The sequence below is a fragment of the Oryx dammah genome, unplaced genomic scaffold, assembly GCF_014754425.2.
Source record: "Oryx dammah isolate SB20612 unplaced genomic scaffold, SCBI_Odam_1.1 HiC_scaffold_28, whole genome shotgun sequence".
NCBI classification, from domain to species: Eukaryota; Metazoa; Chordata; class Mammalia; order Artiodactyla; family Bovidae; genus Oryx; species Oryx dammah.
In genome coordinates, this window is record NW_024070212.1 from 114649198 (window position 1) to 114674684 (window position 25487).

Below are 25487 nucleotides of genomic sequence, written 5' to 3' on the forward strand. Positions count from 1 at the left end.
GTCCAGCTGAGAGACCTCCCAAAAAACTACCCTGTCTCCCCCCAATCCCAGACCTCCAGCCTCCCGGGCTGCGAGAGAACAAATTACTGTTGCTTAAGCCACCCCGCCTGCGGAGCTCTGCTATGGCGGCCCTGGAGAACTGATGTGTGTGTGTGCAAACATAGAAGGAGAGATAAAATTATATACAGATAGAGAACATAACGTATTTAAAAGGCAGGACTATGGTTAAACATGCATTAGTCACAAATTCAACTCATTCAAGCTTAACTACTGATTTTCAAGTTTTGGTTTTTTTTAAGAGCTTTAGTAAAACAAAGATATTTCATTGCTCAGTTGATGACAAAGGACTCTTATACACAGGCACCACCAACCCCACCAAACATGAAGAACACCCACAGAAGAACAGTTTGGGGATGGGGCTTTTGGGCGTCAGGATATGACCCTTGCCCAGTAAAACCCAGAGGTGACACAGGAAGTAGAAACGTAGTGGCCGCCCTGACCTTCACGTTGTCCGACGAGGCCTGCCGGAACTTGTTCTGGTAGAGCTTCAGTGTATCCGCGGTGAGGACGTAGGGGTGTTGGGCACGCATGTTCTGAAACTTCTCAAACAGCTCCGGCTGGTACTCAGCAAAGTCGAAGGCCTCAACGGGGCCCGAGGGCGTGAGGGCCACCACGGACACCCGTACTGTGGGCAGCTGGCTGCCGCTGCAGCTGATTTTCTGCATCTGACTGATTCTCCTCAGGATGGCCTCCATCTTGGACTCGAGGCCCTTCTGAGCCACAAAGACATTCTGATCTCTTGAACCATCGAAGCCCAGAATCACATCCAAGTTACAGGCTATAAAGGGAGAAGCAGGCCATGAGCTCAAAGTCAAGCTGCTGAGACACTTTCAACGTACAGGCACAGCTGGGGACGTGGACCGGGAACATGCTCACTCAAGGGCAAGATGAGACCATCTGTGTATGAGCTCTGAGAAGCAACTGGATCTGCCTCTCTCACCGGGAAAATGCATACTGACTCTTAGGAACCAAAACTGTTGCATTCCAGTATGTTGGCCTTGGGGACTTAATCAGCTCTAGCATGGAATATAGCCAGTGTCTAGATGCATCCCAAGTGTCTGCTTTAGATTAAACACACGTGAGAATTCAAACACTCTGGTCTCAAATAATCTAAGGAACCTACAAATTGAAATAGACATCAATCAGTCTGAATTATTTAGGTGAATTATTTAGGGGATTCAACAGGAGGGGTAAATCTGGTAAGAGCAAGAAAAGACAGATGTCCACTCCTATCCAGGAAACACATCCTATCACAGAGGCAGGTGACAACCAGGACCCAACCACATGGATGTAAGTCGGTCCCAGAAGCAGCAGGTGCTGCAGGAGACCCAAGGCCAGCTCTGGGCATCTGGGCAACCAGATAACTTGCCAGCATTGAAAAGACAGGATTGAATATATGCACCTAAAGGACGTTACCTTTGGAAACGTCAGTCATGCCTGGACATAAGGTCTCATGCATCGCATCGTGCAGAGTTTCCAAAACCTGTTCGCTCAGTTCTGACAGCTCCTGGACATTCCCCACCCGGAAGGCCGTGGCGCTGTTGGACGCTATCTTCCCAACCTCCTCCGAGTCGATGTTCCTTACACCCACTGCGAACACCTTGACGCCTCTCTGCGTGAGCGCCATGCTCGCCTCCTGAGCGTCCTCCACTGACTTGCCCCCCGTGATCACAAAGGCGATCTGCGGGACCCTCTGGTCCAGGCGGCTGCCTGCTTCGGGCACGAAGTGGTTCAGCCGCAAGTGCTCCAGGCCCACCTTGGTGTTTGCGTGCCTCCCCCCTTTGTAGACCACCTTGTTTATGGCATTAATAATCTGCTGCTTGGTGGGGAAGTCCTTCAGGAAGAACTCGTCAGTGGGGTCAGAGTTGTACTGGACTAGCCCCACCTGGATGGAGTCGCCCCCTTCATAAACTGTGTCCACAATTTCTGAGACAAAACGAAGCACTTCCTGGAAACTGTCTCTCCGGAAATTGATGGAACCATCCAGCAGGAACACAATATCGGCTTTCTTCTTCTCTAAAGATGATGACGATGAGAAAAGGGGAAATTCAATTTCCATACCCAGAACAAAATCACCAAGCAGAAAATGATTAAAATAAGGCCTTCCTGTCATTCATTCACAGTGAACACCTTGGCTCTAGTCCATGACTCTATAGTTACCAGATTCACAGCCCTCAAACCATCATGCCCAAAACAAGAAGATAAATGATAAGTCATCTAAATGAAAGGAAAGGAGATGTGAGAACTCAGCAGATGCCCAGTTATCCCATGTAAAATGGGGTTTTGCCATGGATTCATCAGTCCATGGTATCAAGTGGTTTAGGAAATGCCACTGAGCTCTTTCTTCCTGGTCAAAAGCAAATGATAGTGTCTGGCAGAAGGGGGGATGTGTCCTAGAGGCAAGGGAAGGGAAGGCTGGAGAAAGGCTAGAAAACAGGAAGCAGACTGCATGCACCTTTGGAGGACTGCTGGACAGCATGCCAAATGCCTTGTTGGAGAGAATTTCCCAGTTCTAAGCAAGGAGTTGAGAATAGAGTCGAGAGAAGGGAGATCCAGGGCACTGTGGGATGTTCTACCACCAGCACAGAGGGAGGATATGAAAGAACTCAGTGGAATGCGACGCCTCATGGAAAAGCAACCCTAATCGTTTGCTCCAGACGTCTGCATGGCCATCACCTGCGGAGGAGCTCAGAAAGACATGGGCTGGTGGAGGAACTCAACTTGCTCTTGGCAGCACCCAAGGTCAGATCCAGGAGCATGAGGTCAAAGCTATAGGTGGACAGCTCTCAATTCCCCCAGGGAGGTGCATTCAGTCCAAGGAAGGAGGGTTGCCTCTGTACCACCTAGGACAGAGGCTGCCTTTCAGTCATGTTTGGGGGGGCATGGACTGAACAGCTTCAATGGTGCCATTTTATTCTGAGAGCCAATGAGTCTGTGGCTAACCCTCGATGCACTATTACAGCACATCTCCACAAGGCTACAGTTAGTCTCATGGAAACTCATGGAAGAAGCAAGGACCTTTTGCTTTCTGAAATGGTACCTTCTATTCCTCCTACAATTCCAACGGAGTTATTCTTCTTGTATTTAATTTCTAGGGACTTCCCAGGTGGCTCAGTGATAAAGAATGAACTTGCCAATGCAGGAGACTTGGGTTTGATCCCTGAGTGGGGATCCCCAGGAGAAGAAAATGGCAACATACTCCAGTCTTCTTGCCTGGGAAATCCCATGGACAGAGGACCCTGGCGGGCTACAGTCCATGAGGGTCACAAAGACTCAAGCATCACTTAGCAACTAAAAAAACATTTAATTTGTAACAGTATCACAGCCACAAATCTGAGAGAAGAATATCATTAAAATGAATGTTGACTGCTTTTTTTCAATTAAAAAATAGTTGGTGTTCCCTCAGAATGGCCATCAAAAAGACTCAAGCATCACTTAGCAACTAAAAAAACATTTAATTTGTAACAGTATCACAGCCACAAATCTGAGAGAAGAAAATCATTAAAATGAATGTTGACTGTTTTCAATTAAAAAATAGTTGGTGTTCCCTCAGAATGGCCATCAAAAAATCTACAAACAATAAATGCTAGAAAGGGTGTGGAGAGAAAGGAACCCTCTTGCATGGTTGGTGGGAATGTAAATTAATGCACCCACTGTGAAGAAGAGTATGGAGATTCCTTACAAAACTAGGAATAAAACTACCATACAACCCAGTAATCCCACTACTGGGCATATACCCTGAGAAAACCATAATTGAAAAGGACATATGTAACCCCAATGTTCATCACAGCACTATTTACAATAGCTAGGACATGGAAGCAACCCAGATATTCAGTGACATATGAATGGATAAAGAAGCTGTGGTATGTATATACAATGGAATATTATGCAGCCATAAAAAGGAACACATTTGAACCAGTTCTAATGAGATGGATGAACCTACAGCCTATTATACACAGGGAAGTAAGCCAGAAAGTAAAAAAAAAATAAATATCATATACTAATGCATATACGTGGAATCTAGAAAGATGGTACTGATGAACCTATTTGCAGGGCAGCGATGGAGACACAGACACAGAGAACAGATGGACATGGGGCAGAGGCGGGGAAGAAGAGGATGGGACAAACGGAGAGAGTCGCATGGAAATGTGTACATTACCATATGTAAAATGCATGGCCGGTGGGAATTTGCTGTATGACGCAGGGAGCTCAAATTGGAGCTCTGTGACACCCCAGAGGGGCGGGAAGGGGTAGACGGTGGGAGGGAAGTTCAAGAAGGAGGGGCCGTACGTATACCCATGGCTGATTCATGTTGATGTATGGCAAAAACCAACACAAAATTATAAAGCAATTATCCTTCAATTAAAACTAAATAAAAATAAAATAATAACCACTTTGTAGTCCCAGGGCCCACAGCACATACCTGGCCTTGAGGGAGAGGGTGTGTCCACTCCTGGAGGTGCAGGGGTGGCCCTGGAGGACCCAAAGGAATTCATGACCCTTTCTTCTATGTTGGGGAGGTCTCTGAACTCCCGCACCGTGAAGACCAGCCTGGGGTCACCGGTGATGGTCTGCAGCTCTGTTCTGTCAGTGTTTCGGTCTCCAACCCCTAAGCTCGCAATTCCCGCAGATTTTATCACCTGGGAATACCTGGAAATATCATCCTGGGATCTTCCACCCAGAACTAGAACCAGGTGTTGGGGCACCCCATCTTCTATCCGGCTCCCGGCAGACTTGACAAAGTAATTCCTTGCCACGAATTCCAGAGCCTTGCCAGTGTTGAGAGGAGACCCCCCTTTGAACCTCAGGCGACGTATGGCATCCAGCACACTGGCCTGGGATTTGTAGGTCTTTAGTTGAAATTCTGGGAAGACGTCGTTGCTGAACTGCAGGACCCCAATTCTCACTTTGTTGGGACCGACGTTGAGTCTCTGCACGATCCTGATAACAAAGTCCCGGATGTGTGCAATGCCATCCGGCTTTACGCCATCAGAGCTGTCGATGAGGAAGACAATGTCCGCAGCATCGGCCTCCACAGCTGCAGGTGAGGAGGAAAAGGAAAACTCAGCACAGGACGCTGAGTGCTGTGCGCATCTGGTTTCGTTTCTGAACTTACACTCCATGACACCATCACGCTAATTAACGTGAAAAGTACCAGCCAATGTGCGTGCGTTTGTCTCCCAGGTTTTCTAATCAATCATTACAAATTGGGCCTTCGGCATCAAAACAATTTCTGCTTCTTGAAATACTGTTAGTTCTCCAAAACTTCCCCTTTCTGAGTTTAATGGTGGCTTTGCAGTCTGGGTTACAACTTCTTTCAAAATCAACAGCGCTTAGAAACAAATCCTGGGTGACCATAATCTATGAATCATGACTGTTACTACCAGCAGAGACTGAGATCACCCAGACCAGCCTCTCTTATTATGACGCAAGAAAAGAGAGACAGCTCTTATTATGATGCAAGAAAAGAGAGACCGCTCTTATTATGACGCAAGAAAAGAGAGACAGCTCTTATTATTACACAAGAGAAGAGAGACAGCTCTTATTATGATGCAAGAGAAGAGAGACCGCTCTTATTATGACGCAAGAGAAGAGAGGCATCTCTTATTATGACGCAAGAGAAGAGAGGCATCTCTTATTATTACACAAGAGAAGACAGACTGCTCTTATTATTACGCAAGAAAAGAGAGGCATCTCTTATTATTACGCAAGAAAAGAGAGACAGCTCTTATTATTACGCAAGAAAAGAGAGACAGTTCTTATTATTATGCAAGAAAAGAGAGACAGCTCTTACTATTACGCCTGAGGACAAAGGCCACCACTTAGCCAGTGACAGCCAGGAGAATCCCAACTCTCTCCCAGGGTGTTTGATTCAGAGTATTTCGTTTTCCTCACATATCTCTAGCATTTATACAAAGTTTTCATTTTCGCTATTATTCCCCTCTCTTCTTTGCATGAATCGGTTTTTTCACTATACAATTAATCAAAAGTCCTAGGAAAGATAAGGGACCCTGGTGGCTCAGATAGTAAAGAAGACCCAAGGAGATCTAGGTTTGATCCCTGGGTTGGGAAGAACCCCTGAAGAAGGCAATGGCAACCCACTCTAGTATTCTTGCCTGGAGAATTCCATGGACAGAGGAGCCTGGTGGGTTACAGTCCATGGGGTCACATGACTCAGCCACTAACACTTTCACTTTTCAGGAAAGATAAACCATACCTTCCTATTAATTAGATTTCTAGGTACTTCCTGGATGTCATTTATTAAATAGCTCACATCTTGCCTCTCAACAAATTCAACCTTTTGCCTCATAACACACTGGCCACTTCTAGTGGAAAAAATTGCACAGCAAAAGCTGAGCAAGTTGTGGAATGGAACCATTTTTTGTTGAAAACAGAAAAGCTGGCCCAGCACACACAGCCAGACCCTGGATTCTCCAGTGGAACACCAAAGATTTCACAGAACATCAACATCAGGGAAAGCCATGCTCTTTTTGTGTCTGAACACTGACAAAAAGAAGACAAAAGTAACCAAATACCCACCCCCCATCTTGGATCACAGGTGTGACCACTGTTTCTTTACCAATTACAACTTTAGCCATGAGAGTTAGTAAGATACTCAGTCAAAGAACTACTTCCCCTTCTCAACAACATCCAATCCAGGGCAAAGTCCCATTTCCTCAAGCCTTCCACAAAACCATCTTTGGCAAATTCAAATCCTGCCATCAGCCCTTCCTGAAGCCCTTCTTCCCTGCAACAAGCCACAGTCCCAGCTGGTTCCATCACAGGTGTCTGTTATCTTAGCTTTACTTGTGAGCATCATCGCCTTTGAGCCCATTTATATATATATATATATATATATATAAATATTATATTTATATTATTTATGTAAATTTATATTATTTATTTTATATAAATTTATATTGTTTATATAAATAAATATAAATAATAAATATATATATATGGTGTGTGTTTTTTTGAGAAGATACAACAGAAGAGCAATAGCCAACACCCAGTCTCACCTGGAGGTGGGTATCGTGTGCTGGCCAGGAGCTGCTGTATCTGTCCGGCAGTCAGGGTGGTGATGGGTGTCAGCAGTTTCTGCTCCAGGCTGGGGAGCTCTCGGAAGGTGTTCACTGAGAACACGTACTCGGGGCTCAGTGAGATCTTCACCAGCTCTTCCTGGTCCACGTTTCTGGCGATCGTGATTGGCGCCACGCCAAACTGCTTGAGCTCTACAGCCGAGTCGTCCACCTCATCATCTGACTTCCCAGAGGAAATGAGGACCAGGAACTGAGGGACACCCTCCTCAATCCGGCTCCCCAGGGGCCTCTTGAAGATGTTCCTTGCCACGTACTCCAGGGCACCCCCGACGTTGACCTGCCTCCCGCCTTTGGGCCGCAGCCGCCGCACCGCGTTCTGCACCTCGTCCTTGCTGGAGTGGACGTTCAGCAGGAACTCCACCCTGGGGTCATCGCTGAACTGGATGACCGCCACCCGGGTCGTGTCGAAGCCCACATCCAGGTAGTCAACCAGCCTCTCGATGAGCGTTCGGATGTACTGGAACTCAGGGCCAGCACTCTGGGACCCATCGATGAGAAAAACCACGTCCCTCTTGCCGCTGACCACTGTGAATCAAATGTTATCATAGGGCTTCAACTCCACCGGCACCAGAGCCTTTGTGATGATGAACCGCCTCCCAGCTTGTCACAGAATTGACACCCGGCAGGCAAGGCATCCTAATTCAGACTATTCAAGTTAAAATACCAGCCCCAGGAGAGGATCCTGGGGAATTCAGTGATGACACAGCAGAGAGAAGAGGAAGAACCAGCAGAGGATAAGGAAGAATGACTCTGCAGGAGGAAGAACCTAGACACACAGGAGCCGAATCTAGACCAAGGGAGCATGGCATTCCAGGAGGGAGGGGGTCACAACTGACCCTCACCCGGGTCACCCCGGGTCACCCCGATGACACTCACGGGTCAAGTGGAACAGCGCCCAACACTGACCCCTAGGATTTGCCAGATGGAGGGACTTTGCCCAGCACACTTTCTGTGGAGCAGGGAGAGCTAACAACAGGTTAGGGTGAGTTCAGAGAGAACTATAGAAGATGATGCTTATAAAGGAGACCGGGGTGGGATGATTTGAGAGAATAATACTGAAACATGTATATTATCATATGTGAACTAGATCGCCAGTCCTAGTTCGATGCATGAAACAGGGCATTTAAAGCCGGTGCACTGGGACAACCCAGAGGGATGGGATGCGGAGGGAGGTGGGAGGGGGTTCAGGACAGGGGACTCATGTACACCCGTGGCTGATTCATGTCAGTGTATGGCAAAAACCACACAGTACTGTATAGTAATTAGACCCCAATTAAAAGAAATAAATTAATTTTTAAATTTTTTTTAAAAAAGGAGACTGGGACCCTCCTGGAGGAGTGAGCAGGGCATCCAGGGGGTTTTTATGAGAGAAGGAAAGCCACTGCGTACGTATCATGAAAGGATCCATCCAGTGCATTGGAGAATCAATGATGCAGGAGACAGGAGAGTTGCGGGAGGCACTCTTGAATAGGGAGGAGGCAGACTGTCAGGGGAAGCAGAGATGTTCTTCTTTGATTTTACTTATCCTTTCTTAGTGAAACGGAAATCAAGATCACCAGCTCAGGGTACACTGAAGAGGGAGAGGTGTGGATGGAGCAGGATGAGGAAAAGGTGGAAAGCAGTCCTCCTGAAAAGGGGGAGCAAATAGACCAGGAGTCACACTGCTGCAGAAACACAGGCTTGTGTTTAAAGAAGCTGCCACACATGAGGCCAGCATCCAAAGAGCCTTCCTGGGCGCACCAGTGCCTCAGATGCACCATGGAAAAGGTGGGGGGGGGGATAAAGTCGGAGTTTGGAGTTGACATATACGCACCACCATATTTAAAAAGATAACCAACAAGGGCCTACTGTATAATACATGGAACTCTACTCAATAGGCTGTGATAACCTAAATGGGAAAAGGATTTTAAAAAGAACAGATATATGTATATGTATAACTGAATCCCTCTGCAGTACATCTGAAACGAACACAACATTGTAAATCAATGGTATTCCAATATAAAATAAAAACTAAAAAAAAAAAAAAAGAGAGAGAGAGAGATTCCTGCAGCCAAGCAAGTCACACAAAATGCATCAATTAGGGAACAGCCAACAAAACCCTCACTGCATTTATCCCACAGTTACCCCCAATTTATTGGATGGTGAGCCCTGTAGAACATTCCAAGGAAGGCTCACAGGGAGTGCTCTCTTCTGCGTGGACACCAGCGAGGGGACGCTGCCCCCCCCCACCCGCCCTAATGGTTTCCTGTATCTACTTTTCTCTCAGTTGCTTTCACTCTTCCCTCCCCACCCCGCCGACCCCAGCCTCCCCATCCCTGGATGCAGACGCTGTTCTGTAGCACATGAGCCACACAGGGGTGATATTGTACATGCCTGTTCTCCACTGTGCCCTCCCCACCCAAGGGCCCAGGGAGAGGAGGTCCTCCGTGGGCATTCTTGGAGGGGTGGGCCTATCTGAGCCCCCTTTCTTCTGCATCAAGCCTGGGGAAGCAGAACAGGAAGTAGAATAAGCCAAGGTCAGGAGAGCCAGGAGGCCTTCCTGCCAGTTCAGACACTCCCTTCTCTGAGTCAAGCAAATTCAAACTCCATCTTCACACTTGGGCTCTGAGAATACCAACATTTCAGAAACAGTGCCCAAGGTTGACAGAGGCACCTGGGATGAACACCCTCCCTGACCATCGAAGGCTACCAGCTGAACCCACAAGGGTAACAAGGATCCAGCATCAAATGGCAGTTTTATCAACTAGATGGCCCCTCTCTTCAGTTATCAACCCAGAAGCCTTCATGCAGAGTTAGGGGTCTGAACTGTAAACCAAGCCCACTTCTCTTTTTAGACTTAAATTTGGCTAAAAACACGACTCTCAGCCTCTCTCCAAGTCGTTTCTGGCCACTGAGGCCACGTGGCTCCTATTTCTTCATGTAACCCTAGTTTTCACTCCCCATGGCCGAGGAAACAAAACTGAGAAGCCTTTGTAACCCACAGTCCCAGTAGCCCCAGATATTTTAAGGAAGGAAGTGCCAGAGAACTGGCTCCTTACCCGGAGGTGTCACGGGGATGACAGACGCCTGCAGCCTGCTCAGCTCCTCGCGGCTGAGCTGGGTCACTCTCTCCGAGATGACCTGTTGGATGGTCCCCAGCTGCCGGAAGGTGGGGATGGCCACGGCGAAGTCCGGGATGAAGGAGATGGTCTGCATCTCGGTGATGTCAGCGTTCCCAATGCCGATGCCGATGGGCACGGCCCCTCCCCTCCTCAGGACCACAGAGGGGCCCCTCACGTCATCCCCAGACCTGTCGGCCGTGAGGACAATCAGGAGCTGGGGGACGCCTTCCGCTATTCGGCTCCCGGCGGAGCCCACCAGGATGTTCCTCAGGACGAACTCCAGGGCGGCCCCCGTGTTGGGGGCCGGCCCGCCCAGCAGGGTCAGCCCGCGGATGGCTCCGACCACGCTCTGCTGGTCCATGTAGGAATTCAGGTAGAACTCGGGCCTGGTCCGGTCACTGTACTGCACCACGGCCACGCGAACCCGGTCTGGTCCCACATCCAGGCTCTCTACCACTCTCTGGACGAACTCCTTCAGCAGTGGGAAGCCACTCCTGACCCCCTCGGAGCCGTCAATCAGGAACACCACATCCTTTTCAACTGAAACTGCAAGGAAGACCGCCTCTGTGACTCAAGGCAGGAAAGGGACAATTTCATACCAACCGTGGTGCGCTGAGTAACAGCCCCCAAAGATATCCAACTCTGAATCCCTGGCATTTGTACGGTAGAAAATGTTCAGGGGTGGTTAAATTAAGGATCAGGGGCATGGGGATGTGTACTGGATTATACAGGTGGATCCACGGTAATCAATCGTGCGTCCTCTAAAAGGCAGAGAAGAGGGTTAGAGTCAGAGAGAGATGTGAGGAAGGAAGCAGAGGTCAGAGACAAGAGAGGATGCTACCCTGCTGGCTCTGCAGATGGAGGGGAAGAGGCCGTGGGTCACAGAATGCAGGTGGCTTCCAGACCCCAGAAAAAGGGTTATCAGCCAGGACCTCCAAAAGGAAGGGTAACATCTTGACTTTAGCCCAATAAAACGGGCTTTGGATTTTGACCTCTAAAACTTAAGACAGTAAAATCATCCTGTTTCAAGCCATTGAATTTGTCATTTAAGTCTAATTTGGTGGCTTTAAATTCTAAAGGAAATCAACTCAATAAACATTGGAAGGACTGATGCTAAAGCTGAAGCTCCAATACTTTGGCCACCTGATGCGAAGAGCCAACTCTTTAGAAAAGACCATGATGCTGGGAAAGATTGAAAGCAGGAGGAGAAGGTGGTGACAGAGGATGAGATGGTTGGATGGCATCACCAACTCAATGAACATGAGTTTGAGTAAGCTCCGGGAGATGGTGAAGGACAGGGGAGCCTGGCGTGCTGCCATTCATGGAGTGACAAAGAGTCAGACATGACTGAGCAACTTAACAACAACAACAAAGATCACAATAATTTTTTAAAGCAGCCATAGGAAATTATTAACAATTAAAATAACAAAAATTATTTTAGAATTTTTGTATGTTTGAACAGTATCGTTAACATTCAAAGCTGTACTCAAGAAGAAATGTTGAGGGCGGAGAAGAGACATGGGTTGGCAGAATCTGCATAACCATCACATGTTATAGATGAGAGATTTCAAATGAGCTGCTGCAAGTCACAGCGGGTCAATGGAGGGAAATGTAACCCAGATGTCCAGTTAACCACCCAAAACCAACAGTAAATATGCCCAGTCGTCATTGAAGAGAAGTTCTAGGTTCTGCATTTTCAATCAAAGGGATTATATGTGAAATTAATTACTCTTGTTACTGTATTTTTATCACCCAGTGGAAAGTGGTTAAACATGAAGTCATGGTAACAAAGATTATTACTCAGAAACTTTAATATAGCATTTATAATGGGAATATGCCTGTCTCAATTCATGCTTTGTATTTCTAATGAAAACAGAGAATGAATTATAACACGGTGACAGCCACTTAAAATAAGATATTTGGGAAATATGTGAAGAAGAAGACTCTTTTAGTTCTAATGGAACCATGTTATATGCCTTTTATTATGCACATAATAAAAGTATTGGTTTTAGAAAAATAATTACTTTTCATCATTGATATGTCTAAATCTTTATAATGCATCTTATGATGAAACAGTCTAATGTCCTTAAAAGTGATCACCCTGAATCTTGTGTTTTTCCCTAGAGAGAAGTTAGAGAGCCAACTTGGGAACGAAAAGTCATATTTCATTGCAAGGAAATCAAACCAGTCAATGCTAAAGGAAATCAACCCTGAATATCCATTGGAAGGACTGATGCTGAAGCTGAAGCTCCAATACTCTGGCCACCTGATGTGAAAAGATGACTCATTGGTAAAGACCCTGGTTCTGGGAAAGACTGAAGGCAGAAAGAGAAGGGGGTGAAAGAGGATGAGATGGTTGGATGGCTTCACTGACCCAGTGGACATGAATCTGAGCAAATACCAGGAGACAGTGAAGGACAGAGAAGCCTGGCGTGCTGCAGTCCCATGGGATCACAAAGGGTTGGACATGACTTAGGGACTGAACAACGAACAACTGCAGAAGTTACCTATCTTTCTTGGAAACCAAGGAGGGCTTCTACCTGAGGATCTGGAGCCAGCAGCCTAGAGGCAGCTCACACTGGGGAGAGCGGACTGCAGAAGCAACCAGATGTCTTGTGCCTTACCTGGAGCCGGCGCCCCATTTTGCACCGATTTTAAGAGGTTCACGATCTGTGGTTGCAGGTCTCCAATCTTAGGAAGGGACTCCGCAGCCAGAATAAAGGCTGGGGATGGTACGATCAGCTCCAGCTCAGCAGGGTCTGCATTCTTCGCCTGGAGGATGAAGGGCACCACCCCACTCTGCTTCAGGTTGAGTGCGGGCGTATCCACCCGGTCCGATGACTTCCCCGCCACCAGCAGCACCAAGAACTGAAGCACTCCGTCCTCGATCCGGCTTCCAGCAGACTTCACAAAGATGTACCTCTGTGCGTAGTCCAGGGCATAGCCCAGGTTGAGGGTTTTGCCCGTCTTGAGCTTCATCCTCTTCACGAGATTCAGGATCTCAGGCTTATTCTGGTGCTGGTCAAAACGGGACTCCACCTTGACGTCGTCACTGTACTGAGCCACTGCGATCCGGGTCCCATCAGGTTTCACGTCCAGCTCGTCGATGACCTTGTAGAGAAAGTCGCGGGCGGCAGTGAACTGGCCCATGAGGTTGGCTGAGCCGTCAAAAAGGAACAGGATGTCTCGCTTGCTCTCTGCAACAAAAGTGGGTCGTGGGGCACAGTGAGGGACAAAAACACAATAGGCCCCAAACCGACCTCAGCCCAGCACTGCTAGCTTTCAGTCATGGGGATTCAGGCAATTCACCTGAGGACCACTGTACCAGCAAGGGAGGAGAAAACCCACACCAGCTGCCATTCAAATGCCCCCTTTCAAAGCAGTGCATCTTGTGCACAGGGCTAGGACAACTGGACCCATCTGCCCAATCTAGTGCCCTGCTTCCTCAAGGCGGCAGGCCAAAGAAAAGCCTAGGGGTCTGTTCTAGCATCAGGTGCCAATCATTCTAGGAGAACAGATGATGTTTCCAAATTGTTACCAGCTTCTGAAAACACGGTACTTATCATCTTTGTGCTTAAAAATTGATCTGTCTCTAGTGACAAAGGCTGCTATGGATTATCCACCCAAAAGTAATTGACACATATCAGGGGTCATCAATGCTCTATTTGGATTCTCTTTCCATTAAATTTGAGGTTATGGGTTAGAAGCCAAAATAGTGTCTATCACCACTCTGTGGGTAAGGATCTCTGTCGGTGACTTCCAGTCTGCTGTGGTCAGACTACGGAAAATACAGCAGCAGCCAATCGGGGCCTACAATGTGTCACACACATATTAGTTTCTGTTCAAACCACTCTTAGAACTATTTTGATTAGGCTTCAGGGGGCTCCATCTAGCTACCCATCTGCGTGATGTCAGCAACTGGTGGAAGTAAGGGTCCTTAGTTCATCATCTTATTAATTTGCCACCATAATCATCATCACCTAGACTGCCTTTGGAAACCCCTTTACCATCACAAAAAGACACAGCCTTTGTTAGGTTTATGACAAATATTTTTCTAGATACAGCAGATTTGGAACATAAAGACATCCTATCAAGAAAATCAATTCCACTTTTAGATGTTCCCAATGTATACTCATGTATGAAAGAGGATCCAGCTTTCTCTCTCTCTGTTTTTCTCCCATTTCCATCCAGATTTGCACGCCAGAATCTTCAGAGACATTGGGGCAAAAATAAATAAATAAATAAGTAAAAGCTTCTGAATCCAGGGTGGGATAACCTGGGTAGAACGTAAGCTAGATTTGCTAGACTTTCAAGGACAAACACCCTTTACCTAAGCTTGCTGGTACAGTGTCTTGAGCCTCCCTTCAAAAATCCATGAACCAAAGGGATCCCATCATCTTTGCACAGCTCGTCATCAGCCTCTGGAGTTCAGCCCAGGCCACCTGCCCACCAAAGAGGTGTCTGGGGGGGAGGGGAGAGGGAGCCCCGAGCAGTCACAGAGCTTTACCTGGCTGGGCGAGAGGCACTTCCTCCACACCTCCGCTAACATAAGTGGTTAGGGGCTGAATCAGCTGTTGAGGCAAAGCTGGCAAGGAGCTGAAATCATCCATGAGATACACCAGGCCCGGGTTAAAAGCAATCTGCTCAAGCTCCGCCCTATCAGCCTGGCTAGTGCCCACACAAAAGGTCAGGATTCCCGCGCGCGCCAGGGCGTTGGCGGCTTGCAAATAGGAGTCCTCAGACTTCCCGGCCGTGAGCAAGAGTAGCAGCTGCGGCACGTGGTCCTGGATCCTGCTGCCGCCAGCTTCGGTGAAGTGGTTGGCATGCACATAGCTCAGGGCCGCGCCCGTGTTCAGGACCGACCCCCCCTGGAGCTGCATCTGCCTCAGGTGAGCTAGCAACTCTGACTTGGTCGGGTAGGTGTTTAGGGAGAACTCCGTCACCGGAGTGTCACTAAATTGCACTAGACCGACCCGAATGTGGTCGCTTCCAACATCAAGGCTGTTAACTAGGTTCATGACAAAGTCCCGCACATAAGGGAAATTGGTCTTTCCGACGTTGGACGATCCATCCAAAAGAAAGATGATATCCCTTTTGTTTACGTGAACTGCAGTGGAGCACAGAAAACACAGTGAGACACACACAACCGCAAAGGGCTTCCTCATGTGTGCCCGTACATGGGCACACATGCCAACACGTAGAATACAGAGAACACCAGTGAGGCCAAGCACGTCCATCTCATAAAATATGGCAGAAGGCTGCATATTTTCCTCCAGTGGGGGCTGGTGATTGTGAGGTGTACTGATAGCCGAGGTTACAAAACCCAACTGGGTCACAGAGTGATACAGTGCCAAAGCTAGAATGTTTGCAACCAACCGTAGTGATCAGAATCCTTGAAATGGAGCATTCCTTCTGTGGAAATGAAAGCTACAAGGGTGCTGTGTCTTTCAGCATCAGTCAGTTTATAGCCACGAACAGAGACAGGTTTACCTGGGTGAGACTGGGTCTCCCAGGGATTCCCTCTACACATCTACACAGAGATTTTCACTTAGACAGAAGTGTTAGCCCACGTTAACCTGAGAACACAAATTCCCTAAGGCTAAAAAAAAAAAAATAAGAAATCAATAAAATTAGGTTGCTCTCATCTTGAAAGTTTCCTAGGAAGGTCCATGTTTCATTCTCTACTGAGACTCCTCTATGGGGAGTCACGGCCTTGCCAGGCAATAATCCAGCAAGTACCCATGAGGATTCCTCCTGAGTGAGATCACGGAATGACTGAAACACATTAAAATGCAAAGAAACTCTTTGCTATGCTTGGCCGAGGCGGCCCTCACCCTCATGAAGAATAAAAGTGAAAGTTGCTCAGTTGTGTTCGACTCTTTGCAACCCCATGGATTATACAGTCCAGGGAATTCTCCTGACACTGGAATGGGGAGCCTTTCCCTTCTCTGGGGGATCTTCCCAACCCAGGAATCAAACCCACGTCTCCCACATTGCAGGCAGATTCTCTACCAACTGATCAGGGAAGCCTGAAGAATCAAAAGTATTTCTCAAATCAAAGTGTTTTCCCCAACACACGCCACGGGGGCGGGGGGGGCGCGGGCGGGGGGGGTGGGTGGAATTCTTTCCCATCTCTTCCCTGATGTTTCACTAAAATTGGAACCTAACAACTACTTTTAGCCTATTTGTTGCATCAAATTGAACTTCAGCTATGAAAGTGTAGATTAGAAGTTTTAAGGAAATGAGAGAGAGGGAGGGAGGGAGGGAGGCTTTTGGAAGACCAGAGTGCTTGATGAGTGAGCATGCATTCATGCACCGTGGCTCATGCATCGAACATTCTTCCAGTGGTAAAAGTTGTGAGGCAGGGAAGCTTGTTTCCGTGATATCCATCTTCATTAAGGACGGTGAATGGCACTCATTCAATTTGTAAGCTCATAGATCACTATTGTGTCTTTAAAAATAACTGTTCACTGATAACCATAATAAAGGAGGGGTGTGGAGAACCACTTGCTTTTTATCTGCACACTCATCCCCTTACTGTGCTTCCCCATCGAAGGAATTCCTTCAAGAGAGGAAAGGGTGAATGCTCTACACTGCTCAGCTTCGGGCCATTTAGAAGTGGACCATCTGCTTGGGAAGGGAGGAGCCAGGCTACGCTTGGTGGTTGGGGGAGGCGGGGCTGGACCGGAGTCACCAGTGCAGACTGAACACCGAGACCTCCCGAGAGGTCAGGGCTGAGAAGTGAGCGCCTCGGCCAGAAGCTTTGGCCAAAGACAGATTGCCCCTGGTCCTACAGTTTAAGTGACATGTTCTTACTTTATGACAGTTTACGACACACAGTTGTAGCACACGGCATTTTAAGTCCTGTCTTTGTCAAGTCAGGATATGATGAAACTCAAAGTAGATCTAGCTGGTGGCTTCAGTTCCATCATTTAAGAGTCTGAGTCTAACACAAAATAAATTTGCTTATTCCCCAAAGGCTCTGCCTGGTGACAGCCCTAACACGTGCCTGACTCCCCACCCCGACCCCCTGCAGACCACCCTATCACGTGTGTCTCCGCCCTATCACGTGCCTGTCTCCACCCTATCACGTGTGTGTCTCCACCCTATCACGTGTCTGTCTCCACCCTATCACGTGTCTGACTGCCCACCCCCACCCTGCAGACCGCCTTATCACGTGTGTGTCTGGTTCCCCCGCCTCGTACCTTCAGTGGTTCCAGTGAGGGTCCTGAGAGGCCCGAGCAAGCCGGGCAGCACGCCCTGCAAAGGGGCAGGTCGGAACTCGGTGGCAGTGAACACCAGGGAGGAATCGAAAGCGATCTCTTCCAGTTCAGCCTGGTCAGCCACCTTGTTTCCGACGGCGAAGGCCAGGATGCCGCTCCTCTTCAGCTCCTGGGCGGGCTGGCTGACCGCATCTAGGGACTTACCGCCTGTAACCAGCACCAGAAGCTTAGGGACCCCCTCGGCAGCCCGGTAGCCGGCCGCCTCGGTGAACAGGTTGTTCCGAACAAAGTCCAGAGCGGAGCCCGTGTACAAGGCCGAGCCATCCAAGGGCTTCATTTTCCGCACGGCGTTTATGACCTCCCTCTTGCTGGGGTAGGTATTGAAATAAAACTCTGGCCTCACTGTGTCTGCATACTGAGCCACCGCCACCTGGATAAGATCCTGTCTGATCTCCAGCCTCTGGATGACCTTGGCAATGAAGTCGCGGATTGCATTGAAGTTGGTCAGTCCCAGTTTGGAAGAGCCATCCACCAGGAAAACTATGTCCCTCTTGTTGACTTCAATGACTGTAGGTAGCAACGTGACAAGGTAAGTGGAATGGCCTGACCCGTCATGTTCAATATGACCCTCTACATCGCTAATTCCACCCACGGGGAGCTCCCGTTGCTCTTGCCGATGTCAAGTTGGTGGGAGCCCCTGAGGGATTTAGCCTAACTCATGCATTAGTAACAGCAGTGTCCTTCCCTGCTGCTGGCAGGTGGGGCTCCCCAACCCCCCTACCTTCTCTTAGAATGCTTTACAAAACAGTTGTTCAAAAATCAGTGTAGTTTTATCCACCACTTATTTACTATATTGACACTAAAAAAGTCAGAAAGCTCTTTTTCTGCCATAAATCCATTGCTGGGGCTTTAGATGCGAGAATGAAGCCATGGCTCAAGTAATTAAAGAAGTGATCCGTGCCTGCTCAGAGGGTGTTGTGTTTCATAACCTTGATTTCATAAACACCTCTCACCAAGTACAAAACTCGAAAGAGCACCAACACCCTATTCCCTTCATTTCTCTGGTCTATGCCTTGATGTTTGCAGTCAAGGAGAAAAACACTAATTATTTGGCAGCATAATCAATGTCAAAAGGAAATCAGTGTCAAAACTAGCAAGTGGCCCAGAAGTATTTTATTTAAAGAGACCTGTGTTGTGAAGTTCCCACATTACGTGTTAAGGTTATGATAACTCAAAGACAAATCACAAAGCAGAAATGCCTCAACAAGATCACTGCCTCAAAGTGACTATGAACTTGTGTCCACCTGTTGTATCAACTCTCAGGCAACTCGCCTGAATCTCGGGAACCAAGGCACGTATCAGACCTCAGCACCTGATCAAGAAACCAGAGAAGGCTTCTGAGACTTGTAAGATGGTAAACGGTGCAAGCAGAGGCAGGTGTGTCTGCAGCTTACTGCATGATTATCTGAATGTGAGGAGGCCTCATTGCTCCATGCAGTCAGATGGATGGTGTGCAACATCTTAGTTTACTTAATGTTGACTACATTGACATTGTTGGTCCAGAGTCTCTTCTGTAAGAGAAACATGTAAGGTACCGTATACAGGAAGCATCCGGGGATAGGCACGTGAGGACCACTGCTTTGGCATTAAGTTGTGGTGTGAACAGTGTATCCCTAGTCCTCCAGCTCTCCGTGAAGGCTGCAGACACGTGAAGCCACATCCCCTACCTCCTTCCTCTCCCTCTCTCCACAGGTACATAAAAGTCACATTACAGCTGTGCAGGTAACCACGTGTGTGCCTCTAGACACACGCGGACATTAAGCACACCTGAACACACACACTGTCGCACACACCCCGTCTATACGGTAGGTGCAGGTGCTGAAACCACAAATGCAGAGCTTCCTGTCCTCACTAAGATGTGTGAACATGTGAACAGATGCAGAGGAAGGCGGATCCCTTCATCTGCCAGTCACCGGGCTGACTCATCCCATCTCCTCCCCTGCCCGCCCCCCGCCCCCCCCCCCCCCCCCCCCGCGCGCCTCCCCCCCCCGCCCCCCCGCTCCAGAAAGGGACTTCCTCTTCCTGCTGTGGGGGTCGGGGGGGGGGGGGGGCCCAGCAGCTCTGTCTCCCCTCTTTCACAGGGTTCTGCTGGGGCTGGTGCACAAACTCCCTTGCCAAGGTGACCCTGAAGGTCCTGTAACCAATCGGCTATAGCCCTCAGCTCCCTGTTGATTGACATCCGGCAGGACGTCGAGTCCCCTTCTGCCCTCACAAGCCAAGACTGGAAGTGGTCATCTCTCTCTTGCTCCTAAGCAAAGTCGCCTCAAATGTCCAGTCCCTACGGCCCTTCCTTGCTGCTGTCTTCCTCTGCAACCACCTAGGGTGACTCAAGGCTACTCTTGGGAAACTCTTTTCAGTGACTCAGGGACCCCAGCTCCAATAAAGCAGGTGCTCCTGTACCCTGAGCTTCACTGAGAAAACAGAAGCCCCTGGAAAACTCAGCCAAGCTGGTGATGCTCACCCTCTAAACCAAAGGTTTCTCCAGGGGCCCAGGCATCAGGGAACTCCAGGCCACCTCCTCTCCACAGTTCTGGGTGGGGCCAGGCTCCCTCTCGTTGCAGGACCGGCCACCTCCCCTGGCACCTATTCCCTCTGCTGCCCTTCTGCTTCTATCCTGCAGTTTCTCTGATCAGTCTTCCCTGGGCACTCTCTTACAGCTCTTTCCCTCCTCCTTTCCAAGACAGAACTCTTTAATGTCCTCCTCTGGCATACTCTGGGAGTAGTTTTTTCCACTTTTGTGATCTGTCTCCCCATTTCACTGTAACGAACCAGGGCCACATCAGTCTGGTCCACCAGCGCTGGGGTCTCCAGCGCTTGGCATGGTGTCCGGCACATACGTGATCGCCAAGAGTATTTGTAGAACATTTAAAAATGAATCGCAGAGACCAAAGATGTTTTTGTAAGTGAGGAGTGAGAGTTAGCTAAGGAAAGCTGACATGAGGGCCTGGATTGCCATGGATAAGAACGAACCTGAAACTTCTCCTGGAATAGAAATATCCTTTCATCCTTTGTCATCAGTTGAAAAAACTGGAACCCAGAGAGGCTGTGTGGCCTGCCCAGGATCACACAGCTGGGTAACGTAAGACCCAGTACCAAAGGTCCAGTCTGCTGCAATGGCACTTCCTGAGTAGTTACAAAACCTATGGAAGTTGTTCATTTGTTTCCAAAAGTATGCCAGCCCAGGGAAAAACCTTACGATATTGTATTTCAGTCAGACAGGTGTCTGGAAATATCAAGAGAATTTTCAGGATGTAATTTTGCACCAAATCTTAATTTACCCCGCCCAACAATATGCCTAATACCACTGGCAATACAGTCTCTGACAGACAGGTGAGGTTACCAGGGGTGGGAGCTGGTGCACCTGAGTCTGTCAGACTTTTACCTGCCACTACATCAAGAGCCACTGGGTTCTTACTTAAATTTTGGAATATACCTCCCCTCTCCCACATTGGTGAAATGTATTTTGTTATATGACTTGACAAGTTTCATGTTTCTTTACATGACTCCAATCAGACATTTTTGCCAAAGGCCCGCCATCTGAGTGTAGAATCCCTCCATCAACAGAATTCCTCTTCAGTTCAACAAGAGGAGGGGGAAAAAAGTTCCATAAATACCCCCAAGTGAGACCTTTGTTACTTCTTACTTCCAGAAGTGCCATTGCTGTTACCCGTCACGAAAGTGACTCTGGGGAGACAGTTCTCAGAAGCCAGCACAGTCTAACAGGCTGACTTTCAGAGCTCAACCCTGTTATCCTGCAGTAATTTTCTCATAATCGCAATGATCCACTGAGATCCATTTTTCAGACGAGTGCAATAGAGTAGATCACACCTGTGTGTGTGTGCTCAGTCGCTCAGTCATATCTGACACTTTGCAACCTCAGGGACTGTAGCCCGCCAGGCTCCTCTGTCCATGGAATTCTCCATGGAATTGTCCATGGAATTCTTGTTTCGTTGAAATAAACAAGACTACTGGAGAGGGTTATCATTTCCTCCTCCTGGGGATCTTTCCCACCCAGGGATTGAACCTGTCTCCTCTGTCTCCTGCACTGAACAGGTGGATTCTTTACCACTGAGCCACTGGGAAGCCCTTGATAAGTAAATGGTATAATGATGTTGCCACGGGGTCGCAAAGAGTTGGACACAGCTGAGCGGCTGAAATGAATGAATGAATGATGGTGTTGCATACCCTCAAAGTAACAGGTTTCTGGAATTAGCCATGAAAGCACACTTTCTTGACAACTCGTGTTCCACCAAGAGCTTTCCACGCACTCACAGATCTTTGGGGGTGTTTTGGAACACCGCAACCATCCCAGACACCACATCCAAGAACTAGCTCATCTAGGAAGGACTGGACAGTAGGTACTTACAGGTTCTTCCAAGGCGAGTCATTCTGCAAGGCGCCCGCCTGACTCCTACAGAACCACACACAGAACACCCACTACCACACAGATGGTGAGAAAAGCATACGTACCTTGGGTGACAATGGTTGGCGGTTGCAAGACAATGTGCCTTTGGGCCACGCCAACAATGTACGGCAGTAATTGTTCCTGGACGTCCCCAAGGCTACGGAATTCCGGGACAGTAAACACCAGGTTGTCATTGGTAGCTATGTGCTGAAGCTCTGCCTTGGAGGCGGCCTGGGCTCCGAGGCCAAACGAGAAAACGCTAGCCTGCTTCAGTGCTACGACCGCATCTCGGATCTCATCACTAGAAGGCCCAGCACTTATGAGGACCAGCACCTGGGGAACCCCTTCCTCCGCTCGGCTGCCCCCCGCCCGAGTGAAGTGATTCTCCACCACAAAATCCAGGGCAAGGCCAACATTAGCCAGCTCTCCACCAATGAACCCCAGGGCCTTCACTGCATCCAGAACCTGAGCCTTGGTGGAGTAGCTGTTCAAGGAGAACATGGTTCTGGGCTCATCGCTATACTGCACCACCCCCACTCGGATCTGCTGAGCTCCAATTGACAGTCTCTCAAGGAGATTTACAAGGAAGTCGAGAATGACTGCGAAATTGACACTTCCGGTGTTGTTTGATCCATCAATAAGGAAAATAATGTCAGCAGAGTCTTGTGCTTTAAAAGAGAGAAATGCAAAAAATGTGAAAGCATTAGAACACGTGATCACATGCATCGTTCGGTGTTCTGACATGTTTCTTGAGAAACCATTAAGAAACACGAAATATGGACAAACAAAACACATGTTGATTAAGGAACGTGAAATTCTCTTTTAGTTCTGCATTCTGAATGGATAAGAGGCAACTTCTTAACAGAAATGATGGTGTTCGGTAGGGGCATTTATTTAATAGCAAAGTTTCCTCTGCACCATCTTTGTAGTTAAATTTCAAAAGATCATGTTTACTTTTCTGGGAGAAGTCTTGGGTATATTCTGAAATTTTCTACTGAATTTGGAGGGAACCATAGATACACAGAACTGTGTCTTACCTGACCTACAGGAGAAAATTAAAGACCACAATAACAAAGGTCTAAAGATGATTTCGAATTTCAGGACATTTCTGTTATAATCCTCAAGTGATCACAAGAATTTTCTTAGTCCAGATCCACAGCAGAAAACAGAATCTCAGATTTAGGCTTTGGTGACTCATTGTCCCAGTATGTTAAATACTTGATTCCTCGAGCAACCATTGTTTATGCTTTGCTTTTCTTTAGAAACCAAAATGGCTATGAACCTTCCACTTTGGAAACATGAAAAGAAGAACTCAAACTTCATCCTCAGTTTTTATCCAAAAATACTCGCTACATTTTGGGTTAATTTTCTTTTCTCAAATGTTGTTTTCATTGTGTAAAACTCAAATGCAGACCTGGGGTTGGGATGAATGTTTTCTTCATTTATTTTTACCTTTGCCTCTATATTCAATCACAAAATGCAGAACAATGTTAAGCAGAGTGATATGAAACCAGTCATGACATAATTATCCAACCTTATTTTTATGACATCCTAGACCAAGTGCCTGACAGGACCGTGGGTATCTAGGCGACCCAGAATCAGAGTTAGTTCTGGGCTTGGACAAATGGACATAAAAAGGCTGACCAAGACCTCTTTTCTCCTCACAATGGCAAACATGAAACGTCCATTCTGTGACTGAGAATGGGGGTTTCACAGAAGCACTGAGCAAGGAATTGCAATCAATAAACTACCAACCTGGGTGGAATATTTCAAAGCCTCAGCCAGAACGTTTAAATCAGCCTGATTTAAACCATAGGAAAAGCAAAATTATTGTAGTAAGTGTTTTTTTAATAACTTAAGTGTGTGTTAGGAATAGGCAGAGATTTTATGTAAGCATAGACAGTATTTATAGTTTGGATTTTAGGAAGCTATATTTGGGGTATAACTGTATTATATGTAAACTCATTCATTCTGATATTTGTAAGGACAGTGAACATTTTATATGTAAAATTAATTCTTCCTGGTACTAACAAAATTCCTTTTATTTCCAAATGGAAACAGAATACAAATCTTGTCTCATGAGATGTTCTTCTCCAAGCTTTCTGCTTGGGTAAACTGAACCAGGAGTGGCTGGAATTAGGATTACTGGAATCAGAACTGGTCTTTTTCTCTGCTTACAGGCAAGAAACCCCTAACAACAATTTTGCAGAGGAATTCCTTGCATAGGGAAAGATACTGGTGTGGAAATATCTTGTAAGATCATATAAGATATTAACTTAGCCTTTGCTAAGAATTCCAGAGCATTTTACTCTTCAGTGGAACCACAAGGTTCCCGAGGGGCCTTTGGGAGGATGTAGCTCCAGCAGTGTGGATTGCACTGCAGGCTATAGCAAGGGCTCACTTTGTCCCAGGAGCTCCAGGCCCCGCAAGCCACACCACAGAATTCCTCAACACTGCCCAGACCTAAGCCAGCGACCCCGAGGGACAGAGGGAGACTAACCCCTTACTCACCAAACCAAGGCCTTTTCAGGAAGGGTTACCTCTGAGCCTAAGATCAGTAAAAGGAAAATGACACCTAAATCGCAGGATGACTCATTCCTTATTAATTTGTTACTTCCTTTCTGATTGCAGTTCACAATAGAATAAATAAGATAAACAAACACTGAGGGAAAACCCTTGAGTGTTGTCTTCTAAAAAACTGAACAGCAGCAGGTCATAGAAAAATGTTGGATAATTTGTCATCACTGAAAAAACAACGTTGTTCTCTTTTGCAGACGATGGGACACACACAAGGGCATGCTGTTATCCAGGAGAGCTGAAGCCTCAAACAGACACGCGCTCACGGGTTCTTGTGTACAGCATGGCACACCAGGGACCAATATTAACTCTAAGAGGAATCGGATCTTTCTAACATTTAACATATGAAACTGTCTGGTTTTCTACTTTTATAGCTCATGTATTAGTATCACACCCTCAGTGGTATTTTCTATGGAAAAGTTTCGAAACATCCATGGAAAAATTGAAGGGGCTTTCAACATTGTTGGAAACACTTTTCCTGAGCACATTGGTGTGAACACAGTGCCTTCTTTAGCTAGTGGGATGCTCCTTTTTTCAAGAAAAATATAAAAGATCATATTTGTATTTCTTATGCAAACACAAAATCACAGATAGGTTTTGCTAGTTTTCCAAATCTTTGTTTTGTAAAGAAAAGAAAACTCGTCCTCACTGAATGTAGGTCACCTTTTTAGCTTTTGTTATAGTAAAGCTTTTGTATCTTATGTCCATTTATAAAAGGGATTTTCAAAAGCACAGCTTTCAGGGATTGCTTGAGTAGAGTTCATTAAGAACAGTGATGATCATACGTATGTTGTTGGGGGAAAGTTACCTAGTGGATAGATAATGGAAAGAAATGGCCCTAACTTATTAGCTATCTCCATAATGGCTTCCTGACTACCTTTTCCAAAAACTTTAGGAATTTTTTTTTTCTGCTGTGGAACACCCAGTGGAACATGATACAAGAGAAATTGCAGAGTAAAGT

The 25487-nt window shown here is 47.3% G+C and overlaps 1 protein-coding gene across 10 annotated transcripts in view; it reads right to left on the bottom strand.

Annotated features, from left to right (window-relative positions):
- The window catches only part of COL6A3 (collagen type VI alpha 3 chain), a 91036-nt gene that overhangs the window by 43809 nt on the left and 21740 nt on the right, over positions 1-25487 (bottom strand). For 6 of the 10 annotated variants that reach the window (XM_040231837.1, XM_040231838.1, XM_040231836.1 and 3 more), the window contains 9 exons: positions 22015-22617; positions 17467-18051; positions 14769-15368; positions 12886-13458; positions 10199-10807; positions 7080-7685; positions 4484-5098; positions 1477-2076; positions 501-838 (listed from right to left, as the gene is read on the bottom strand). In XM_040231837.1, the coding sequence (XP_040087771.1) occupies positions 501-838; positions 1477-2076; positions 4484-5098; positions 7080-7685; positions 10199-10807; positions 12886-13458; positions 14769-15368; positions 17467-18051; positions 22015-22617 (5129 nt within the window). The remainder of the gene's footprint in view (positions 1-500; positions 839-1476; positions 2077-4483; positions 5099-7079; positions 7686-10198; positions 10808-12885; positions 13459-14768; positions 15369-17466; positions 18052-22014; positions 22618-25487) is intronic. The other 4 variants (XM_040231839.1, XM_040231841.1, XM_040231842.1 and 1 more) reach the window with 4 other exon arrangements.